Source organism: Denticeps clupeoides, chromosome 16 (assembly GCF_900700375.1).
Source record: "Denticeps clupeoides chromosome 16, fDenClu1.1, whole genome shotgun sequence".
In the NCBI taxonomy this organism is placed as follows: domain Eukaryota; kingdom Metazoa; phylum Chordata; class Actinopteri; order Clupeiformes; family Denticipitidae; genus Denticeps; species Denticeps clupeoides.
This window is the reverse complement of record NC_041722.1, coordinates 2,061,153-2,086,151: the sequence shown is the minus strand read 5'-3', so window position 1 is coordinate 2,086,151 and position 24,999 is coordinate 2,061,153. Positions and strand designations below refer to the sequence as shown.

The window sequence follows — 24,999 nt, the reverse complement described above, 5'->3', positions numbered from 1 at the left end:
AATTCCACGTGAACAACCAATACAAAGTGATGTACACTTTGGAATGAAGTGGAATGAAAATCACACATGATTCCAAACTTTTTTTACAAATAAATAACTGAAAAGTGGGGTGTGCATAATTATTCAGCCCCCTTTGGTCTGAGTGCAGTCAGTTTACATTTTACATTTACAGTATTTATCAGACGCCCTTATCCAGAGCGACTTACAATCAGTAGTTACAGGGACAGTCCCCCCGGAGCAATTTAGGGTTAAGTGACTTGCTCAGGGACTCAATGGTAGTAATTGGGATTTGAACCTGGGTCTTCTGGTTCATAGGCGAGTGTGTCACCCACTAGGCTACTACCAGTCAGTTGCCCATAGACATTGCCTGATGAGTGCTAATGACTAAATAGAGATTGTAGTTTGCCACAAGCCATGTGGGGGACAGCAAACATGTGGAAGAAGGTGCTCTGGTCAGATGAGACCAAAATAGAACTTTTTGGCCAAACTAACTTTTGGGAAAACTAACACCGCACATCACTCTGAACACACCATCACCACTGTCAAATATAGTAGTGGCAGCATCATGCTCTGGAGGTGCTTCTCTTCAGCAGGGACAGGGAAGCTGGTCAGAGTTGATGGGAAGATGGATGGAGCCAAATAAAGGGCAATCTTGGAAGAAAACCTCTTGGAGTCTGCAAAAAACTTGAGACTGGGGCGGAGTTTCACCTTCCAGCAGAACAATGACCCTAAACATAAAGCCAGGGCAACAATGAAATGGTTTAAAACAAAACATATCCATGTGTTAGAATGGCCCAGTCAAAGTCCAGATCTAAATCCAATTGAGAATCTGTGGCAGGATCTGAAAACTGCTGTTCACAAACGCTGTCCATCTAATCTGACTGATCTGGAGCTGTTTTGCAAGGAAGAATGTGCAAAGCTGGTAGAGACATACCCTAAAAGACTGGCAGCTGTAATTGAAGCAAAAGGTGGTTCTACAAATTATTGACTCAGGGGGCTGAATAATTACGCACACCCCACTTTTCAGTTATTTATTTGTAAAAATGTTTGGAATCATTTATGATTTTCATTCCACTTCTCAAGTGTACACCACTTTGTACTGGTCTTTCACATGGAATCCCAATAAAATAGATTCATGTTTGTGGCTGTGACAAAATGTGGAAAAGTTCAAGGGGGCCGAATACTTTTGCAGCCCACTCTATGCTTCAGTTACACTGTTTTTGCTAAAATTCCTCTTAATTAAATATAATGTTCTATGTTTGCACTAAAAGATGACATAATTGAATTTGCTTTTAATTGTCTTTACTGAAAAATACTCAATTGCAAAACATAAATTGAAAGGCAATAAAATCAGTTAAAAAACGTGAAAATAAAAAAAGGAAGAACACAGATAAAAATTGACTAAAAATCACAATATTTTATGTGGTGTTTTATTTTATGATTGTCCACGGTTATTAAATCGATTTTGTAGAAAGCCAGTCATTGCATAGTGCAAACTACAGCAGCCATTCAAATGTTCAGAAAAAATATATAATTATGTAATTATAAAGGGCACAGCACAGCATCTTGATGATTAAGATTTTTAAAAAGTGGATTTTTTTTAATTAATAACCATGCTAATGTGGCCATTCACATTTCCATGGGTTTGGCTTGGGAGGCTTCAAACACTTCCCCAACTTCTCACATCCTGGAGGAGCCCAGTTCTGCAAAAGAAAACATATTCTTTCACCCAAAAGGCAACACCTCAAAATTCATGTTAAATTGATGCTATTTTCCAGAACATCTGAAGTTGTAATGAGTTGTGTCTGTGTTTCCAGCTAAAACAATCAACAATTACATTTGTTCTAATTTGATCTAATTTGGCAAAGTACCTTACATGCAGAAAGTGTATGATGAACAAAATCAACCCTTCTTTTAGTACACTAGATGGCTCTATTGTACCACAATCCATTCCGCCTCCATTTTTCAAGGTGACAGCATTGGCTATGAACCCAATCCCAATGACAAATCTAATGTTTAGGTTTACGTGTAATGGTTCTGAAGGAGGAGCAGATAAAGGTTTACTTTGTTTTCAGTGAGTTCTCACCATGACTGCCAGGTCGCACATATTGAGCTGTGGCACACTGGGTACCAGGGTGCTTTTATGCTGCTCTACTACAGGAGAAATGAGCTTCAGTACAGTCTGATACTCCTCAGTCAGGACACTGCATGAATAGAGAAAATACATAATAAAAAAGGGACAGTAGTGCCAGACACAATCATGTGTACTTGAAATATATTGAAATAATTTTTAAATGTATTTCAAGGAAAGTGGTCATTAATGAATTTACCCCAAAAAATGAAAAAATTTTAAAGGCTATTACCAAAACTTATACATACAAAAAAAAGTTATACATACGTTTTAATTGGTATGGCTTCTTAATGCTAAGCAGACACTTCATGCTTATTAACAGTACCCAGATGAGCTAATATTTCTGTTGAACATCCTACACTGTTCCAATCAATTAAAATGTTTATGCATTACAAGATTAAATAAAGACCTCCAATTTGAGCCATGAATATATTACATCTAAAAAATATAATTGAATCCAGATTATTAAATTATGATAATATTGTATATGCCTTCTCTAGGACACACATACATTTTAAAAAGGATAATCTTATAATAATCTTACAATAAAATCACACAAGCACATGCACACACACAAATGACGGAATGCCCAGAGAACAAAATTTGCTGTTGTCTGTCCTCCCCTCATTTCAGTCATTTGTGTTGGACATCATGGCGCTGCGCACGAATATTCACTGTAACATGAAACACAACCCTACTCATTATAATTATAATAATTATTTTTATAAATCAATTTATATTTGGTAATATCAGCTAGGCAGCAACATTGCAACTATCCAAATGTGGAGTCTTACACAACACCAAACACACACTGATTGGTCCCAAGGGGTAGGTATGTGTGTGTGTGTAAGTAAGACAGACAGAAAAAAGCAAGTGTGAGGTAACTCATCAATTAGTGTAATGACCCCAGACGCTGTCTAGTTTTACTTTTTTTGCTTCAAAATGTTAACTTGCTGCTTAAAACTTGATTACTTCCATCACTTAGTCAGATTATTAGATTAAAAAAAAAAGTCAATGGGCACTTCTAAGAAATATACAGAACAAAATGCTTAACTGAACAGATTAACCAATAATTATTACAAATACACACACCCTCCAGAAGAAAAAAAAAAAAAAGTAACTGAAGAGTTAAAGTGCCTGCATGCAGCAAGAGGGAGCTAGCCGTGCTGTTAGTCGGGCCTTCACTTTGTTCCTGTGCACCACCTCAGTCAACCTCCAGTGTAGCGCAGGTGGTTACAGCCACCAGAGAGAAGCCTGGAAGGCCAGCATCCATATCAGAGACTGCAGAGCGGTGTCCCTTGTGGCAACAGCTGCCACTGATGAGATCTGAGCGGCAGGAGAGGCAGCTGTGAGTGGCAGCCTTCCCATACAGCCATCTGTGGCCTGCTTGTCCCAGTACCAACTTGCAGGCAACGGACACTGATGTGAATGACCAATCAGCTAAATTCCCAAACCCTGTGCTTTATGACTAATGCCAATTAGCCAATTATGTTCCCACCATGACACAATTTACTGTACAAATTTAAGAGGGCAAAAATGAACACCTGTGTCCGCCAATACCTAATCAGGTGACCACTTCCTATCTGCTGAACATGATGATTTCTTCAGCTTCATGCAAAACCATAACACCCTCTGAAGATTCGGTTGGTGAACCAGGTGCTCCTAGGACACAGGTCTATAAAGGAATGTGTTAGTAAGCCAGTAAAGTGTTGCTTACTGTGTTTTAGAAAAATCACAGTAAATACCCCTATACAGGCAGCTAGCCATGTAGAATTTACTTCGAAGGATGATTATCCTACCAATTTACTTATTATATGAGACCCGACTCTGCTACATCTGATGATGGGAACGAGAAGAAGTGTCCAACAACATCTCTGCTTGCCTGTCTGACATCTCTTCATTGAAACTGCTATTCATCCCTGCCGATTCCTCCCAACAACAGAACTTTATAAACTCTCCTGTACCTCCATGCACCCTCGGATTAACAATCACTTTCCTCATCTCACTTGGCTAGTCTTTCTTGCTCACTTCGATTTCGTCTGTACAACGTTAGGAGGATTTGTCCATTTTTATCAACAGAGCCTAATCTCACTCCTGGCTCCTACTTGACCCCTCCAGGTGAACCTGAACTCTGGAGCAGGACTAGTTTTAAACATTCCCAAATTCTGCCACACCACTCCACTGCTACGGTCCCTCCACTGGCTTCCCGTGGCTGCTCGACTCATTGATACCAGGTACTCTCAAAGTATTAGGAATGCATTCACTTCTAGGTGGTGGAGTGAACTTCCACTAGATCTCAAAACAAAGTCATTTAAAACCCCACTAAAATGCTTACTTCCTCAAAAATAAAAAATATCTATCAATCAGTCTAAACTGAAATAGTAAAAACTAATAAATATTTCTAAACAAAATAAATAAATAAATAAATTCAATTTCTGCAATCACTAGTGTCTTTTTCACAATCAAAAAAATACATGAGATGTCCCAAATGCAGCTGGGTTTGACAGCTGTAGCTGGTTGGTGAGTAGACAGTAGTTCTGAAACTGAAACTAGGGTTTTGGTTTACAACTAGACCATTCATTTTTTTACATTTTGTTCTTTTAATGATTTTAATCTCTAATTCTTCATTCCAGAACCCCCCCCCCCCCCCCCCCCCCCCCCCATACACACACACACACACACAGAGCACTACATCTCAAGGCACATAGTGTGTGTCTTCAGAAGATGCAGTGGGCATCAGGTATTGATTTCTTTGCCATTTCCTTGTTCTCTAGTCCTGGGACTGGAGTCCGACCAAGCAAAAATGAAAAGAAGGGTTGATCAGCTCAAAAACAACATTAATGTTTAATTACCCATTTCCCTTTCCATTTGTGTGAAAGGGAGAGAAAGAGAAAGAAATATGAGAACATGCACAGATAGGTGTGGCAGGGAAAAGCAAAGGAATGAAAATATAATGATTTTTTTTTTTACAGTTCTAAAGAATTCACATATTAAAACAGTTTACTGCCAGCAGTAATCAGACAAATATGATCGCCCTGGTTCCTCCTGGTTGCCTGTTCTGCAGAGGTAACTGGATAAGGATGTTTAAGATGCTGCTTGGAAAATCACAGAGGGAATACTTCACAGAACTGGATCTGCATTCATTACTGAGACTCCACCCTCTCCTCTCTCATCAGGAGCCACGTCGCTGGTTTTCTTTTAAACCTCACTGAACAAACATCACAGGAACTGAGCAGATGCTGCACCTGTACTTTATAACATCTGTGTATCTTTAGAGATCTCACCTGATTGGATACTTCTCCCCAGGGTCCCGCCCCAGGTGGAAGATGAGAGGCTGCATAGTGTGCTCCTTCTGGATGTGGGTGGTGACACCAGGCACCTCCTCCCCTGGGCAGAAGTTGATACCCTGGTGTGAAAAAGAGAAGAGTGACTAAGAATGCTCTCTCTGCGACACACACAATCAGTTTTTCCATTTCTGTGCAAGCAGAGATTCAAGCAACAGATCATCCATAGTCATTAATAATGCAGCAATGAGTCAGAAAATAAATAAATAAACAAACAAACAAACAGAAGAGTAGAGGAATCGATTCTGAGAGGAAAAAAATAAGATGCTCATGGCTGAATGCTGTATAACTACAAACCCATTATTTGACTTTGGGCTCTGCTCAGCGGCTAATGGAGACAAATAACAAGGTGATCAGCTTGCATTCTTCAACCAGATTAAAAAGTCGCCATTAAGTGAAGCCAAGTTGCCCAATACAACAGGATGTTGCTAATTGATGTGAGCATCAGCACTTCCACCAGACCCTTTACCCCAACCCCCCTGAAATTTCTTATTTCACACATGAGTGGAACGTTAGCTCCTCCATGGTCACTGCCACCATTAATCCATCATTTCTACCAAGTTCATTAAGGAAACAAGCTCTGAGCAAGGCCAAGCCAATGACAGACTCTTATCAGAAAAAACATCCACTGTTCCCTTGGCACTGTAATCCCATGGAGGACACAATTAGCACAATTATTACGGAGGGTGATTTTAAACGACAGCGTGGTTTGAAAAGCATGCTTTGCACCGGTGCCACACAGTTGCCACCCAAAAGCACTTTAAGCCACTAGACTAAGAGTCACAGCCCCTGGACCCTCCTCTGCCTTTCCTCCTTCCTTCTAAACCATCTGTGGCACAGAGCTGTGGCTTGTTCCAATCAATAGGCGGCTCACAGGCAATCAGGCGCCATTATTTGTGGAGTTCCACTCCGGTTCACACGCACTGATAAAGGAGCCACTATTGATTCTGCGGCCCTCCAAGAGAGAGCAATTTAAGTGGGCGATGGGGCATAAAACCAACTTGAGGGACATTCAGAGAAGAAAAGCCCATGGGTCACGGGATAAGAGCAGAGAGAGAGAGAGAGAGAGAGAGAGACAGAAAGTGATGGAGGGAAGGAGGCCATGTTTCTTTTATAAGTGTTTGAGTGGACGTTCATCTTTACCCACAACCCCCACCCACAGGAGCACTCAGGCCAAAGTAATGGACAGTCTGGTTGACCACATGACTGGCAACAGTTGTTTGGTAAAATTAAGTCATTTATCCCACAAGAGTAATGAGTAATCTTAGTTATCCATTGATTAAACATGTGTAGAAAAAGCATCATGGGAAATAAATCATTTGTTCATGAAAAAAACATACATATGTGCCGGAGTTAAATGGTTACACTAGATTTATAAATGTATTTCTTCTTTTTTTGTGTCTTTTATTTTCTTATTTTCTAAAGACTTTTATTTTGTTTACCTGTATTCTGATGTGGGTAAGGGAATTATAACGACAATCAGGGTGTTTGTTCAATTGTAGAATGTTAAAATGTGTTAATGTTTCTGGTTATGTTAAATATGTTTCTGTATTTTTGTTTGTTCAATTTATGATTCTTATAAAAAGTTATGTGGGTTTTAAAAACTTTGATCACCCCCCGAAAAGTGGTTGGATGCGGCCGTGCCCTTGGGTTAGTGGGTTGGAGACCCGGTTTAGTTCTCTTAGACACATGGCATGAGCTGTGAGAGGTGCGTGGGGTTTGTGTGTAAAAAGTTATTGCTTCTATTTTAATTTATGTACATATTCGGAATATTTTGCATGTGTGTTATTTTGTGAATATTTTTTGTATGTTCTGTTATTACTGTATATTGTAGAGAGAGGTGCAGAGAGACGCGATTTGTGACGCGATATTCTGACCTTGCTTTTGTACAGAATACACTTTGCACGGAAAACTTCTTGGGTGTCAGCTCGTCTATTACGGTTCAAGAAAAGAAATCAAAAAATTACACAACGCAGAAGAAGAACCGCTAGACATACATACACATACAAACAAGTCAATAGTTTGGATATGCCATTTTATATATATATATATATATATATATATATATATATATATATATATATATATATATATATATATACACACATACACACACACACACACACACACACACACATTATGGCAAGCCAAACAGGAAATAAATAATATATATATTGACAGGGAACTGAATATATGGAATGAAAGTCTGAATATATGGAATGAAACTTGAATATATGGAATGAAACCCGAATATATGGAATGAAAGTCTGAATATATGGAATGAAATCTGACGTCACCAAGCCGTTGGCGCCATTTTGAGAATGTTAGTTCGCTAAACAGGTGAATTGTTCCTCACCGCGAGTGATTCTGCACTAAACCCAGTGGCTGCAGTTTTAAGCAGCGACGACATAATGAACACTCTGGCTAATTCTTGCAGTAACACTGCTAATAATTCTACCAACATTCAGCATAGAGATTAATTCAATGTTTCACCGTGGAAGACCTAATGCAGCGACAGTAGCTGCACTGACTGAAACAGGCTAGCTTCCCACCACCATTCCTACATAAAACCTCCGTCTTTTAATATGGAAACGGAGGTAAGTAAACGGAGGAATTACAGGGCAAACGAACTATATATATATATATATATATATATATATATATATATATATATATATATATATAAAAATAAATGACACACACTTTTTTTTTTTTTTACATTGTAGATTAAAGGTCCCCTATCATGAAATGTTTTGTGAGATTGATGAGATTTGTGAAATTATATAACATTAATACGGAGTTCCCCTAGCCTGTCTATGGTCCTGTGGTGGCTAGAAATGGTGATAGGTGTAAAGTGTGCTTTGGTCATTCAGCATCTCCGTTCAGAGAGAGGCATCTCAGACAGTCGGATGGAATGTCTCCCCATATGTTGTCATAAGGGGAAAGGTTACCTCCCCTTTCTCATGCTTTGTGCGCCCAGAGATTTCCCCCTTCCCTCCCCTAAAAAAGTAACTCCATCGACCATCACGGCTTCCAATCCTGCAAAGCATTGCAGTTACTCAATGATTGGATGTAAAAATGAGCACAAATGTATTTTTTAGTTGTCACACTGAAGAACCATTAGCTTAATTTTATTAAGCCAATACCTCCTCTCTGTGGTAAACATTATGGTTGGTGAATGCTGTTGATGACATAATTTCCGCTAATGCCCCCTCACACTCTCCTCCTCAATTCCCTTTCTCTCTCCTCCTCTGTAGCATTTAAGGCTACAGACACAGAAACAGCGTGCCGTGGGGAAATTTCATTGTGTGACTGGTTCAAAAAGGTTATTTTTTGGTTTCATTCTTGCCTGATGTAGATTTCCAGATGCTGAAGATACATTTTTGACATTTTCATTTTCATTTTCTTAGACAAAACATGCAGCTGCAGTATGTGGTTTTGCATTGTCCTGCATAAAAACATAAAATGTCTTTCCTGCAATGGACATCATCTGGAGGGGAGAATATGTTTAATATTCATTTTTCCTTCCAAAACATCCAAGCTGCATGTACAGTATGCACCTATGCACCCTGGATGAGTCTTTGCCCGGATGACACAATGGCACTTCTGGACCATGTTCATATTCGCCTTCCATTTTTTCATGATAGAGCTTTAGAAGGTATCTGCAGGCATGGTGGGCATGGTGGGCTGTTCCAAAGACCACAGCTATCCAATAAAGATCTTCAGCCAGAGACATCTCCAGTTTCTACTGAATCTATTGAGGTTAAGGACTGCAGATGATCTGCAAAGCTATGCAATTTGACATTGAGAAACATCGACTCATTGGTGAAATCTTTGTATGCACTCTTTAACAGATTGAAGACTCTACCATTTATAGCTGATCATGTTACAAACCTGAGATCAAGGTGTTCTTCGTGATAAATCTTGATAGATAAAAGTGAACAATTTTGAACACATTATGTTATCTATGTTCTGTTGTGAATAAAATGTTACATAAAATATTTTTGCTTTATGCTGGTTATGGCTGATAGGTAATCTGAATTCCATTATTTGGACTAGTATACAAAATATTATAGGCAAGAATTAATTATAGGCAAGAATAGAATCACATAGAACTAGCCATTGTGGTGTTGGTTATAGCATATAGCATAACATAGCATATAGCAAATTTGCTTACTATAGTAAAAAACTATTGATATTTTGTGCTGCATCCGTTTTGCTCTGCATAAATGTTGTGTTCATCATTTGAAGAAAATACACTGTCGTTGTATATAAAAATGAAAGATATGAAGTTTGTTGTACTTATTTTAAACGTCAATCCAGGTTCACCTATCTGGCATTTGTCACAATTGTAAAGCAACTGTGCCCTCCTCCCTGTATTCTTAGCTTAGGCTTCCCATGGCGGGTCTACTTGTGAATTTAAGAGGTGCTGCAAAAGAATCCAAAAGAAACTCATTCATAAAAAGAGATGAATCACACTAACCTGGTTAAACTCCTCCCATGAGTTGCTCCAAGTCCAGTAGTGAGCTTTGTAAAGACCCATCCGCACTGCCATCATCTCGTTGCCACGGTAATAAAAGATGGGCCTGTGGGGTAAAGGATTTTGGTGACTGCTGGGTTCTTCCAATAAAATCACCCCTAGATCCGGCTATGGATGCTGATTATCCAGCTCTGGATTATCCCCTTATGTGTCCTTTGGAATACCTCATCTACCTGTGTGGCTTCATGTCAAATAAGAGGCAGCGGTCTAAACAAATACTATATGAGTGTAAATACTATATGAGATGAAGTGCATAGGAATTGTTTAATACGGATCTAAAGAGATAAAAAAAAGAATATGAGAGAAAGTGGAAAAAAAAGTGAAAGTGAAGTGATTGTCATTGTGACACACTGCAGCGGGCAGTCATGAGTAGGGACGATGCTTTGCTCAGTAGCGCCTTAGTGGCACCTTGGCGGATCGGGATTCGAACCGGCAACCTTCTGATTACGGGGCTACTTCCTGCTTCCACTGCCCATAGGTACAATTCAACTGTGAGAGACAGAGGTGCTCAAAACACATGATTTGATGAGCAGCTGCTGAACTAGAGGGGGGAGATAATATTTAGTACTTCAAAAAAAGTACTGAGTTTCCTTTGTTTTGCATATATCTAATTACATGCAATATAGGGAACTTCTTTCACAGATTGATTTATATCTTTTCATTATCTGCATTTTGAGGTTGATCACCACATTGAGGTTGATTTGCAACCTGGTAGTCGCCATTCCATTTTCACTATTTCCCAGCCAGTGGTATTCATTCAATTACAAGTATTAAAATTGGTCAATGGAGAATAATTATAGTCAATTAGTCTTAATTAGGCATGGACCAAGCATGAACCTACTTTAGTACAAAATTATAATTACATCATGAGTGATTTAAAATGGTTTTGTGATTAGACCAAAATATGATGACAATAAAAAGTTTAAAAACTAGCAGACCTTTAATGTGACTAAACCTGAACAAATCAACTGAAAAACAAACAAATCTGGGCAAAATGAAATATTATAAATAAAAAATATGCAATAAGCTGTTGCATAATAGTGCACAGCAATTAACTGTACCAGTGACATAAGAATAGTGAAAAAATATGACATTTTGAAAATTGTGACACTCGTTTTGAAATGAAATGATGTCGTAGGTAGAGATAAATGTAAATGATAAAGGGAAAGGTGGGTTATAATCACTTCACCAATCACAGATCTTTGTTGAAGCAACTGCAGCTTTGTAAAAATGTCCAACAGAATCATGTGGCAGCCCTAGTACTAACATGGATGAAGAACTCACCTCTCAATGATGGACAGGTTAAACAGGGCGGGGCGCAGGTCCAGTCCATCAATCACACGGTCGTCAGGGGCAACCAGACCAGCCAGGGCCAGACTGGTGGTAAAGAGGTCCATCACACTTCCCAGCTGATCATTCACCTTAGAATGAGAGAGAAAGGTGACAGGAGACACACAGCATTAAAAGAGATGCAGAGAAACATAGTAAGCTAGAAATTATTACATAACATGGCAGTGCTTAACAGTCGGTGCATTTGGGAGTGAAATGATATTTAACGATTATTGATTATGTGGGGCTCACTGTTCTCTATAGAAAGTACAGCATTTATCAGAGTAAAATATCAATCAAGGATTACCAGTAAAAGATAAACTAATTCAAATCAACTAATTCTCAGATCAATTCATAAAATATATTTACACTTTTAGGGTAGTTTATCTCAGGCAGTGTTCACTAGTTACCTTTATAAAGAGCTTCAGCATATAACCTTCTTTGCAGCATATTGAACACACACACAAAAAAAACATCAGGAGAATGTTCATTCCATTTCAAAAATGTATAACAGGGTGCCATGGGGATGCCGTTGAGGCAGGATATGCTAAACGGGGGATGAACGTAAGATGACCAGTCTCTCCACCCACCTCTAGTCACAGTCAAGTCACACACCTTTCAGTAATGATGGACAAATACGTTGCATGTAACACAAGGCTAAAAATACAGACAACAGAGCCCTTTTTCAGATTTGAAGGGATCACACAACTAATCAGGACACAGCCAGCTCCAGCTGAGGACATCTAGGATGGGGTAGACAGGAACCACTTTAGGAACTGAGCAGACACTACAGAGAGCAATGGCATAGCTACAAAAATGGTGATCAGAGAAAATGAAAGGAGTGACGCCAACTTATGATATGATTCTCTTACCACTCTCTCCCTCTAATCCATGCCGGTACAAATGTCTCCTACATTTGAGTGAAAGCAAGCAGAGACAGTGAGGATGGGAATAGGGAAAGAGGAACGCTGTGGTTTTATCTCTGTTCTGCAGTCCCTCTGTAAGAAAAGCTCTATTTTATTTATAAACTTTGAACTATTTCAAGATAAAATGCTGTTCGCCATTCTCTACCTTCCAGCAATCTCTCTCTCTCTCTCTCTCCTCCCACCAACAGTCATCCTTGATCTTCACTTCCATTCTCTTCTCCGGCATGGCTTTAGCAGGGAGACAGAAGCCTTCGCCATCTGATAGTGTTATCAGTCCAGAGCAGCTGCAGCATGCCACACACACACATACACACACACACTCTCACTTTCCACAATGTGCACACACAACAACCCCAAACACAACAGTCATATAGTCAGTCAGACAGACAGACAGACATGGGAGAAGTGGTGAAAAAAATGTGGAAAAAAATGATTCAAGATGATGACTCACAGCTCACAGATGGCCTTTATCCAATAGAGGGAATAATAAACACACACACACACACACACACACACACCTTTAGAGGAGGAGGGAAATTATTTTCTGCCTTTATTTATCTCCTTCACTTCATTTCCAGCTCCCTCCCTCCCCCCTTCTCTCAGTTCTGTGGTGGTTATCTGAGGAAGCAGCCCGGCTATCCCTGTCTAATACACTCAGCCTCATTGTTTTCCTGCTGATAAAATGCAGCATAAAGGTTTGGGGCCGAGGAAGCCAACACTTCATCCTTCCATCCAGCCTGTTCTTCCCACTGTCACTACTGGAAATCAGAGATTTTTTCAATATCTCCTTCCATAGCAACTCAGCTCCCATTGACATTCCCTCCCACCTCTGTACTTCCTGTGGCTGGCAGCAATCTGGAAATACTGCACACCGCTGACTCTGTTGCAGTCCAGGCACTGGGCGCAGTGCAAGGCGTGAACACGTTTCACAATGCCATAACCTACATGGAGTCATAGAATGTACCAGACGGCCGCTCGGCAGATTCGGTGGGACAAGGCCAGAAGTCAGTCATTTGAGTCCAGTTGCCACTTTTACTGCTTAAGACTTTTGAGAACCTCATGAATCCAGGACTTGTTTTTCACTACAGCACCAATAAAGAGGATTGACCGTTAAGATAATAAAATCATACACATATATAAAATGATTACTACATAGAAACATTTTTATTCACAGTTTATCTCCTGTTAGTGTGTCCCATGTGTATATTATTAATTGCTTGTCTGTATTAATATTATGCAGCAGTGGTGAGGTGGTGGTGTCCTGTTTAAACTTGACCATGAAAGAGTGTAAAACCAGGTTAGGTCTACAGGTTGTGGATAATACGTTCCAGCTTCTGGGTCTGGAACTCAGTAAAATAAATTCTGGATAATTGTCCCTTCCTGGTCTCATTAAGATGACGACACCCTGTCTTGTACAAAAATCTGCGTGTTTAAATTTTTTTTTTTTTCATCTGCAAGAAGGTATGGCAAAAACAAAATAACAAAATACTACAGTAACGCAGTAAAGCTGGGTTTCAATATGCTGCACATGCATGTACAGGTTACATTGCCTGTCTATGTAGTTTTAAAATTATTTTTGCCTTATAATGCATATCCTTCCCAGCCTATGCAGTCTAATGGGTAAGGAAATGGACCCGTAATCGGAAGGATGTGGGTTCAAATCCTGAAGGTCTCCTTGATCAAGCTATTGTCCCTACACTCTACTCCCCGGGTGCCTTTCATGGCTGCCCACTGCTCAATAAGGGTGACGGATTAAATGCAGAGGGGACATTTCTTTGCGTGTGCAGCGTATCACAATGACAATCACTTCACTTTCACTCTGTGATTTCTGTTTTATGAGTTTATTAAAGGCACGATTTAATAAATAAATAAATAAAAATGTATTTATTTAATTTTTTTCCAAATTAAGTCCTTACCCTATTTTGCAATGTAACTATTGTTCATTTTCACATAATTCAACAGTTGTTATTAACAAATCAGGGCTGAACAAGGGCTCATGATGACCTCTTTGGGAAGAGGAATAGTAGCTGTGATAGGACACTATACCCCAATTCCTTCACTAGCAGCAGTGTCGCAGCTGGAAAGGAGAAAACATCTTACATCCAGCACAGCTCTCCTCTCCCTCCATCTTTTTTTATCCCTCCCTGTCATTCCTTTATCCGGTGCAGCTGCCACATTCAGATACAGAGCCCTCATTACAGCTCAATCCAACCCTAGCAAACACACAAACAGATTAGCCGCTTAAGACTCTTTTCTCAGTCCAACCCAGTCACCCCCCTGCTCCACGGTGCTATCAGGGCCCTGCACACCCGCCGTCTGAGAGCCAGGGGCACGGCTTAACCCCCCCCACAACACTCCTCCAACATCAACCGAGCACCCAACACCACCACCAGCACTACCACTGTGTCACAGCGGTTCCTAATACAATTAAAAGTCATTTGCACTGAGCAGATTAGACAGGGGGAGAGAGGATCTCACAGGCCTGCAGATGAAGTAAAGATGGAAGCAGGGAAGCAGACACATACACAGGTATAGGCTTTGACCACAGAAATCATACAAGATCATATATGGTAGTATAAACAAATGAGCACAGATCCTGCTCTCAACAGATGAAATCGATGAGGGCAAGTGAAACACTACCTAATAGAAACAGTTTAGAATGACAAAATCAAAGCTTTTCCATGCATGTATGAGTGTGTGTGCTAAGAAACAAAAGTACAAAAGCACAGAGTACAAAAGCAACAATTTAACATTCCTCAAAACGGATGGAAATAGATTCTGTTCCTGTGAACTGTTTCAATAGGGCAGTGGTGGTCTAGCGGCTAAGGAAGTACCATTGAGCAAAGTGGCAGAAATGTCCAGTGTTCAGCAAATCAGTTATTATCACATTTCATCTAGTTTTAATTGAAAGCTGTTTTAGTCTAAATGTTTCATCTGCTTCCCACCTCAAAAAGACAAATCACCATTTGGGAGTTTACCTGCTGTAACCCTGCCCTCTACCCTGGAAGGGAAAGTCGGCCTCTGATTCACTTCTTTTTCCTTGTGTACAGGTTGATATACTACAACACACGTGATTTTGGACTAAATAAAAAAGAAACGTTGTCGTTACTTTTGTAATTGAAACTGGGAATACGTACTGGTCAGGGATAGACCCATCGTAGCTTTATCGTAATCCACCTGCACATCTCCTTTACACAATCAAACCAATAAAGGGAATCCATTGCTTAATATTTTTGACAAACTAGATGCATTCTGAATGTCAACAATGTCAACATGTCACAATCAATAAAAAGCAAAAATAAATAAATATTATACATATATTGTTTATAGACCAGTCTGGCTAAAATGACAAATAGCTAAAATGCACATATGCACTGAACATATAGCCTAATTTAAAACCCAACATTGCCTTTTATTGACTATGTGGAAGAAAAACAATCCTCACCACACCCGCTGGAATCTGTCCAGGCCACCATGCAATGGCCGGCTCTCTCATTCCCCCCTCAAAGGTGGTCTCTTTCCCACAAAGAAAGGGCCCATTGCTTCCACCTACAGAGGATTCAGACAAAAGTGAAAATGCTATAAACTGAGAACGCTTCATAAATGTTTATTAAAAAATAAATAAATGCAACATGAAGAAATATTGGAAAATTGCTTATAGGCAGGGATTTTGTAAGATTATTGTCGATAATACCTCTGAATACAATCATCAATTTCACATACAGTTGCAGTAAACAAGTAAACAAGGCCAAACGATTCAACTATGCACATCAAACATTGATTTGATTTAGATTTCTCCTCTGTTTGTTCATTGCATTTTGATAAGAAAAACTATGAACAATTTAATTTTATATAATACATCTTACAAGATGTCTACAACATGAACATATGACTAGACACTTTTGTGTAGAGACCCCTCTGTCTGATTTAAGTTGCTGGTGTTTCAAGAGGACTTGCACATTTGGCAGTGGTTCTGGTTCTAGGATGGCTGGATCTTTCTCCTGAACCTCTTTGCCTTAGATTGCTGTCTCTAAGCTAAGTCACAAGGCTACAGCTTCTCAGGTCTTCAGACTGATGCAGAAAGCCTTTGAATCCCTCTTACATTCTCTTCTGTACAGCTTACAGTAGATATCTGGGAGTATGTCTACTGTCTCGGCAGGGTGGGCATGCTACACTTTGCAGGATCGTATGTAGCCTCCAAGTCCTGTCCATGCTGAACATGGCAGTACAGGGTTGGCCATTTATATGGATACACCTTAATAAAATGGGAATGGTTGGTGATATTAATGTCCTGTTTGTGGCACATTAGTATATGTGAGGGGGCAAACTTTTCAAGATGGGTGATGACCATAGTGGCCATTTTGAAGGCGGTCATCTTGGATCCAACTTTTGTCTTTTCAATAGGAAGAGGGTCATGTGACATCAAATTTATTCATCAAATTCACAAGAAAAATAATGGTGTGCTTGGTTTATTCTTATTTACGAGTTATTTACAAGTTTCTGACCACTTATAAAATGTATTCAATGTCACCAACCATTCCCATTTTATTAAGGTGTATCCATATAAATGGCCCACCCTGTATACACCAAGAGCTGCCAAAGGTCTTCAGCTGAGTAGCACTGGAGACAAATGAAAAATAGACTCCAAACTCCACTGCAGACTTTAGTCCAGCCATCAAAGAAATTATCACTTTTAAAAAAACATTAAATCAAATCCCACAAGACATGCGTCTTCAAAGCAAAAAATCTAATTAGTCTGCTTTAAGATGTCAGGTTTATTGGAGTGTAGAGGCAGATATTCTTACTCTCGTCTGGCCCTGACATCACTGCCGCCCCATTGTCAGAAGTAAAGAAGACAAAGGTGTTATTGGAGATGCCCAGGGATTCCAGAAATGCCAGTATTTGTCCCACGCTGTCGTCCAACTCCATCACCGCGTCGCCATAGCTGCAGGACACACCACACAACCTCACACATGCTGGAGAGATACCTCTTTCTAAAATGTACACAGGTACCACTCTGCCGGGCCTCAGCTTTCCCAGTATCCTGTAGCCATGCTGAAAGTAAATGGATCAGTGGGTGGAAGAGAGCGAAGAGCACAAGCCTCCACTTTCCCAGCACCTGCATAATAGCTATCAGTGCCAATCCATTTCACTGTCAGCACCAACCACATTTGGCATTATGAAGAAACTGGGTCTGGCCATTCTGGGACTGGACTGGAGTGGAATAATAAGTGATCTGAGGTGAGACGTTTCCCATTAGACCTTCACTGGAGGAGGGAAAGAGAAAAGTTTAACGAAATGCATCTCATTGTTATGCGGGATGTTTGCTTTATTACTTATTAGCTACATAAAGAAATTGAAGAGGCATCTACATACTGAGGACCACAAAATATTAAGAGAGCAGAAAAAATGTAAATCTCCACTTCTTGGAGGTCAGGTCTCCACTTTTTATTATGTACATAACTCCACATGTGTTCATTCATAGTTTTGATGCCATCAGTGAGAATCTACCAATGTAAATGGTCATGAAAATAAAGAAAACTTATTGTAAGGAAAAGGTATGTCCAAATTTTTGGCCTGTACTGTACTGAGATTTCACTGTAAATGAAGTCAGTCCACTTGCAGCACAGTCACAGAGAGCACATTGGCAAAACAAAATTCATTAACATTATGCCTCAACCTGCCAACTCCACATATCCTGGATGTGCTTGGATCCTTACCGTCCCCTCTGGCTCTTCCCCAGGAAGCGCTTGGAAGCATAGACAGGTGCATGGGTGGCATCTGCAGCCCAGTACAGGAAAAAGGGCTGGTGGGCTTTAGCTTGGTTGAGTATGAAGTCTATTCCCTCCTGGAAGAGAAGAGGACTCGATTGAACTGTGGATCCACAGAGCACGCCAGTGTTAGGAAGATTAGGCTGGAAATGACCCTATTTAAAATGTAATAGTAGCATTAATATTTATATTACTCATTACATTTGATTAATTTTGTAAACTATGAATGAATATTAACCATTTTGTGACATGGCAGTCCAGCTCCAACTTCCGAACAGAGAGGTTCCATGTCAGGACCAGCGACTTGTCATGCAACTAACAATGTCCACTTCACAGGGATTTTAACAGACAGAAATACCACTCCCATGATTCCTGCTACACTACTATTATTAAACATATCGGCAAGGTTTTGTAGACAATATTAGGATGTAATCTTAGATGTAATCATGAATCAATTTTTTGTCAGTAAATGACATTACATGTAACTCCTTACTCTCAAATACTGCTTCACACCTACATCTGAAGTACTGACACCTATCACTCACCTGCAGATACATGTGTGTGAGGTTAGATTCTCCTGTTTTTCGATTGATCACAAACTCTTCGTAATATCTGCAGATAAGGCGAGCACAAATGTAATTAGTGATTGTCATTGTGAAACACTGCATAGCACATGGTGACACAACAAAATGTGTCTTCTGCATTTAACCAATCACATTGATATGCAGTGGGCAGCCATGAAAGGCACCTGGGGAGCAGTGTGTGGGGACAGATCAAAGGGATCACAGTGGTACCTTGGCGGTTCGCGATTTCAACCAGCAACCGTTTCCATGGACCCCACTGCCCCACCTTCCCACTTCAACTATTTCCCCATCAAGAAACTTTTTATTTCCCTAATGACAGCACAGTTTGAGCTGGAAACAGTGAAAAAGCTCAATTTAGTGTGTGTGTGTGTGTGTGTGTGTGTGTGTGTGTGTGTGTGTGTGTGCGTGTGTGTGTACATTCATAAGCAGGGGAGCCTATATGAAATGGTGGTGAAGCGTGGAGCTGAACCAAGGCGCGAGAGACATCGCTTCTTTTCATGCACTGGCTGTTCCAGGTGTCCTAAAACACCGCCGGCAGAACCTACCGTCTCCTGGGTGTGTACCGTGTTCCGTCTGTCCGCGCCCTGAGTATACCACACTGATTTAACCCACAACTAAGCACAAAAATTGCCTGCCTGCTAGAGCCAATGACCCTTGATGCACATATGGCTGTTTGTGGAAGGAAACAAATGGGCGGAAAATAGGAATCAGAAAAGCAGCTGGTACAGGAAGGAGCAAGAAAAAATAAAATGTACTCACAGGAGCAGCAGAATCGGACGGGGGTGGGGGGTGGGGGGGTGGTGTCTGATTATGTGAGCTGATATACTCTACCTTCCCACCATCTCAGAGTTGTGGTAGACGGGGATGTTAGGCCTGTCACTGTTGTTGTAGGGGCCAAAGTGGCAGTTGGGAGAACCAAACCATTTGTCGAACCCATGTTCCAGTGGTAAGTGTCCCTTCCTGTGGCCCAGATGCCTGACAAATGAAGGACAACTTGTTTTTCATATGCTCAACCCGCCACAATGCATTTAACAATAAAACAATAGTTTTCATTTGTTGTTGTACTTTTAATTTTTACGATCAAAGCTAACTTTAATGACAAAGTGGATATAAAAATGTTAAAAAGGCCAGGTTTTGTGATCAATTCATTTAAATTGAAAATAACAAAAACTACTACAAGTTGGTTGCACAAGTTAGCACACTGATATTTTGTTGAAGTCCCTTTTGATTTTGTAAGGGTTATTATAAAGTGTTACTTTAGTCTTCAGTCTTCTTGGGTAGGAGTCAGTCAGCATGGCACATCTTGACTAGGCAATAGATGAATGTTGTTATTTATACTGAAATATGTTAAATATATATATCTACATGTTTGCTCATGTAACTACATCTACAAGTCACTGTCTAATTTGAATCTTGTGTGTAGACACTGCTGTACTCCAATTTTGAGTTCTGTCTCCTAATCCTTTTCTAAATTTGATGCTTTCCACACCACATTGACCAGAACATGAAACAGTGCACACTGCCTTCTCTTTAATCCATTTTTAGGGGCATGAATCAGTTCTGTACCATAACCAGTAGTGAAATCAAGCTGGGATCAACATTCATCGTTAGGCACAGGTTCATTATATTCCAGTATGAACAGGGAAAACCTGGTGCCGCAGAAACCAAATCAAAGAGGACGCGGTCACACTCACCATTTCCCCACAATCTTACTGGCGTAGTTCTTTTTCTTAAGTATGGCTGGCAGGAGAACCTCGTCCTTTGTGATGCCAGCCACTATCTCCTGAGGTGTGTACGCTGCAGGCAGCATTATGACACATCAGCAGAGCTCGGAACTAACAGGCATGCATTTATACTTTCAATTATTTACCCAGATTCTTTCTATATCCCCACAAGCAGTGGTCGGAAGGACTGGGGAATTTTCTGATGACTAGTCTCTTTCAGTCTGCTATTTCATGGCTGGGCTGAACTCTTTCTGGGATATTTTGGTTCACACTGTAATAAACACTACAAACCTTCTTTAAGGTTATTCAGCAGTTTGCCATAAAATAAGCTAACCACTATTTGGCCAAATAGCTGCTTGTGGATCAGGATCAGGATAATATTTCCTGCTGCATATGGCAATTCTGTCCACACTGTTTATCAAGTTCACACTAAAGGGACACTTTGTGGTTAAATAGCCATCTACGACAACAATAAAGAGGAGGAAGTCAGAGGTATGAACAGTACCGTTTCGCGCGTGGCCATTGGTGGTATAAAACCCATTTCTAACCGGCAGCCTTCCAGTCAATAGCGCCGCTCTGGCTGCGGTGAGAAAATGTGTCAGCAGTTAAATAATCATTTAAAAAAAGCAAAAAGATATGCTTTCCAGTGGTCTTCCTTATGAAATCCTTCTGTGAGATACAAACAATAAAGTCCAAATAAAGCTTCCACGCTTCTCAAAGAAGGTCAGGCCACACTGGTAACATTAGGTTTGGTACAGGTTTGGTCTTGTGGTGTGAATAAAGCAATATCGGGACCGTCAAGGTGCCCTCTGCGTACCCACCTGCGATTAACAGCGGATTAACTCTCATTTGCTTAAACACATACTAGAAGCAAGAGGCAGGATGGTTTATAGCAGGTCTCTTCTCGCATGACGGGTCTCCCAAATTCCCAGATAGGCGCACATGGCATACTTTAATTGTGCATTATCCGTTTTTGCATAATGGCTCATGCTTTTCTATCATCCCGACACACATGGCCTCCAACCATTTATTTACATTTACTCAGGGAGTTTAAAAAAAAGACCTTTAATGGTGTGAGATCAGGAAGCCTTCTCCCCTGGTTCCATGCTGGTAAAAGGTGCAGTGTGCAACATTTAGTTCATAACATGCCCTGTTTATAATGCAAATAACTGCTGGGTTTCTCACTCTGCACCTGGCGGCAGCATCTCTGTTTCGGCCTGGTTTTTCGATGTACCAGGGACTGTATAAAATAAATACTGCTTCGTCTTGGTAAAGTTCGGCAAAAAAAAAAAAAAAAAAAATTCTATGGTATCTAATTCATGCAGTCTGTTATTTCTATGCCCCAGAAACAATCATATTACTGAACAATTTTACTAGAAAATGCCGAAGAGACCAGGGCGGGGCGCTATCCCACCACAGGGTGTACACACACACACACACACACACACACACACACACCATTCTCTAATACCTACGAATAATTCAGAGTTGCTATTTCACCCAGTGTACAAGCCTTTTGGAAAGCAGGAGGAAACCCACACCAACTCAACACAAAGTTAAGGTAAAGCCAATCAAATAAATTTCCCTCAATATGAATCCAAGACACAAAAAGTTCAGTTTAAGCAGATACAGCAAATTTTGTTTTGAGTAACTGACATGCAATGACCCTGATCTGTCATCATAACCATTTAGCAATAAAATATGGTCTGATGACCATCTGAATAAAATCCAGGAAATGCATGTTGTGACATTGTGTAAGTTTACTGAAACTTTACTAGTATGAATACATACTGTAACCAAAGCTGAAGGTGGTCAATATTAGAGAACAGAACATGTGACCAAACCCACACTTACAAGGAGAGCAGAGTGGGTTTGCAGTGTAGAAGTTAGAGAACAGCATCCCTTGTGCTGCCATCCTGTCCAGGTTGGGGGTTTCCTTAGAGGGCTGCCCCAAAACACCCAGGTCACCCCACCCCATCTGAAAAGTAAAGTGATGAGACGAGTAAAGAGATAAACCAACAAAACAAGCGTTGAAGTGTTTTCATTTCTCACGTCATCCATGAGGAGGAGGATGATGTTTGGAGGGGCTTCATCCTGGATCTTCACCGCACCGAAACCACAAATCAAAGCGAGTAGAAGCAGACCGATGCCACTCATCTCACCTCACCCCGCCGCGGTCATGTGCTGATTCGCTGGACATGCGACTTCCTGCTCTTACAGACTTACACTGCACGCGTTCACACACGCAACGCGACTGGTCAAAATCAGAAGCGCGTTCCAGGTTAGAAGATCGTCACGTGACACGCGTCACGTGACCGGACGGGGCCGACGTTTCCAACATGGCGGTGTGCGTGGCTGTCATTGCTAAAGAGGTAGGCTACCGCGTCGCCGCTGTTCAGCGCGCATTCCGTTTTATTCTGATCTCCAGTAGCCACGATCATTTCTAGAAAACCGGGGTCATTTCCGCAATTCCGGAGGTTTCTTCTGTATTAAACCAGGCTGACGCCATCGCTAACTCCAATTTGAAAGGAAATGAACGTATAATAATAGAACTTGACTTTATTGCTGCATTAATATTCAGTCCCTCCAGGACTTCGAAATAACGATCGCAACAACGAATACGCGATTCTGGAGGGATTCATGCGATATTGAAAACGGCTTCAGTTGCGTAGAAATTCCATTACAGAAAATTTATTTCAGGTGTCTTTTCAGAACTACCCCCTGTACATACGCAGCGTTCCGACGCAGAATGAGCTGAAGTTTCACTACACCGTGCACACCTCTTTGGACGTGGTGGAGGAGAAGGTCTCAGCAGTGGGCAAGGCCTTGGCCGACCAGAGAGAGCTGTATCTGGGCCTGCTATACCCCACAGAAGACTACAAGGTGTATCCTTCACCGTTAACATCATCCTGGAATTGTCCATGCATTAAAAGGTCCCCTGACATGAAAATGTCACCTTGTGAGATTATTTAATGTTAATACAAGTTCTTCTAGCCTGTCTATGGTGGAAAGAGTGCTTTGGTCATTCATAGTGGCTGTTCAAATGGCCGGATCCGGAATTTGTCCGCTTATGATGTCATAAGGGGAAAGCTTATCTCCCGTTTCTCATGCTTTTTCCACACAGAGAAATTCCTACCCCTCCTTATTATCTCCACAGTCATGGCTTCTAGAAGTGTTATGCAGTATTAGAGTAGTTTTTTTTTTCCTCATTGTTAGGGACCTTTAAAATGTGCTGAAAATATCCACTTGGGGAAGACGATTTCTCCTCTTAATATAAGCACGTTTGGTGCCAGCAGTAAAATTCTGTAGAAATATGTAGTCCTTCACTCAGAAGACAGATACGGGTACGTAACAAACTCCAAAGTGAAGTTCGTAATAGTGGTTGACTCCTCAAACACCTCTCTTCGGGATAATGAGATAAGAAGTGTAAGTATTTTTTGTACAATATACAGAAAACTTTTAGCCAGTGTGCCTGCTGTATGACCCTACCTCTGATTCCATGCTTTGTTCTTCCTGCAGATGTTCAGAAAGCTTCACAACTCATTTACAGATGTGATGTGTAATCCGTTCTACAACCCTGGAGATGCAATTCAGTCAAGGTAAGGAGCACCCACACCTAGAACTAACTGTTGATTAACAGCAACTGATCTGGTTTTCTCCAATAGGGCTTTTGACAGTGTTGTGTCTGGCATGATGGTCCAAGCGTGCTGATGCCCTGTGAAGTTGGATTTTGTAAATAGATCTTGTCTTGTACACTCACCATTAAACTATTACAAATCATACTGTATATTTCAGTAAGTCACCATACCATGAGCAGAATAAGTAGAAGAGAAGGCCACAGCAAATAAATTTCTATTTATTTTCCAGTAATAGAAAAAACACAACACAAACATCTTGCCTAGGCAGAGTAGAACATCTTTTTCAAAATAAAACATGGAAAATAAAAATGGCCAGATTAAATAAATCAGTATCAGTGTTTGTTTTGATTTTTATACAAATCCTTGCAAGGCACATAAACATAAAATTAAAAAGCATCTTAATAAATGTATTTCTCTTTCAATAATGTGCTACCCATGGTGGTCTTCCATGTCCCCTGCAGCAAGAGTATTTTGAAGGAGGAAGTCCCCCCAAAAAAAAAAAAAAAAAAAAAACTTTTAACCACTTATATTCTTAAAGCTTAGCAATTGGAATGTGTACAGTTGTAGTAACTGGGGAAAATTCACAATTTGACAGACTTACACACTTTCTCCTTACCATTTGTAGTTTATGTACTGACTCTACTTTGGTTCTGTGAACTGTACACACCTGAAGCGGCCAGGGAAGCTGCCGCCGATCCTGTAGGCGCGGAATCCTCTACCCCACGCACGGCCCCCACGCTGGCTGCCTCTGTTGGTAATGCCGGGCATGTTGGTCCTTTTGGGCAAAACCTATTATGGCAGTCAACAAACAAACAATTCCATGAAATAAACTAGAAGATATATTGAGGGGATGTTGCAATATTCTCTGTATAAATGTCACAACCACATTCTGAAAATCACATAATAAAAGTGCCATTAAGGTGCAGGTTCCAGAGCGGTTTTGGATCAGCACGGTCCTACACATTTGTACAAAACAAATATTGCCTCAAAATAAAACCGTTCACTCAAACGT

At 40.5% G+C, this 24,999-nt stretch overlaps 2 protein-coding genes across 5 annotated transcripts; one reads left to right on the top strand and one right to left on the bottom strand.

Annotated features, from left to right (window-relative positions):
- Positions 1-1,397: 1,397 nt before the first annotated feature.
- Positions 1,398-22,659, bottom strand: galns (galactosamine (N-acetyl)-6-sulfatase). 3 transcript variants are annotated; one of them, XM_028956154.1, is made up of 14 exons: positions 22,402-22,659; positions 22,204-22,327; positions 20,855-20,929; positions 20,320-20,422; positions 19,457-19,600; positions 18,587-18,653; positions 17,991-18,118; positions 17,076-17,215; positions 15,716-15,819; positions 11,300-11,436; positions 9,959-10,061; positions 5,416-5,537; positions 2,087-2,204; positions 1,398-1,703 (listed from the first exon to the last, which is right to left on the bottom strand). In XM_028956154.1, exons 1-14 carry the CDS (start codon positions 22,504-22,506, stop codon positions 1,617-1,619), a joined length of 1,557 nt encoding a protein of 518 aa, XP_028811987.1. In that variant the 5' UTR covers positions 22,507-22,659; the 3' UTR covers positions 1,398-1,616. The 3 variants fall into 3 exon arrangements, with proteins under 3 accessions (XP_028811987.1, XP_028811989.1, XP_028811988.1); XM_028956155.1 differs by lacking the exon at positions 1,398-1,703 and adding an exon at positions 4,984-4,991; XM_028956156.1 differs by lacking the exons at positions 20,320-20,422; positions 20,855-20,929 and having other exon boundaries at positions 1,617-1,703; positions 18,587-19,600; positions 22,402-22,414.
- trappc2l (trafficking protein particle complex subunit 2L) lies at positions 22,561-24,317 on the top strand. Of its 2 annotated transcripts, none has more exons than XM_028956158.1 (5): positions 22,561-22,721; positions 23,062-23,234; positions 23,688-23,775; positions 23,869-23,948; positions 24,015-24,317. In XM_028956158.1, exons 1-5 carry the CDS (start codon positions 22,689-22,691, stop codon positions 24,058-24,060), a joined length of 420 nt encoding a protein of 139 aa, XP_028811991.1. In that variant the 5' UTR covers positions 22,561-22,688; the 3' UTR covers positions 24,061-24,317. The 2 variants fall into 2 exon arrangements, with proteins under 2 accessions (XP_028811991.1, XP_028811990.1); XM_028956157.1 differs by having other exon boundaries at positions 22,660-22,721; positions 23,050-23,234.
- The last annotated feature ends 682 nt before the right edge of the window (positions 24,318-24,999 follow it).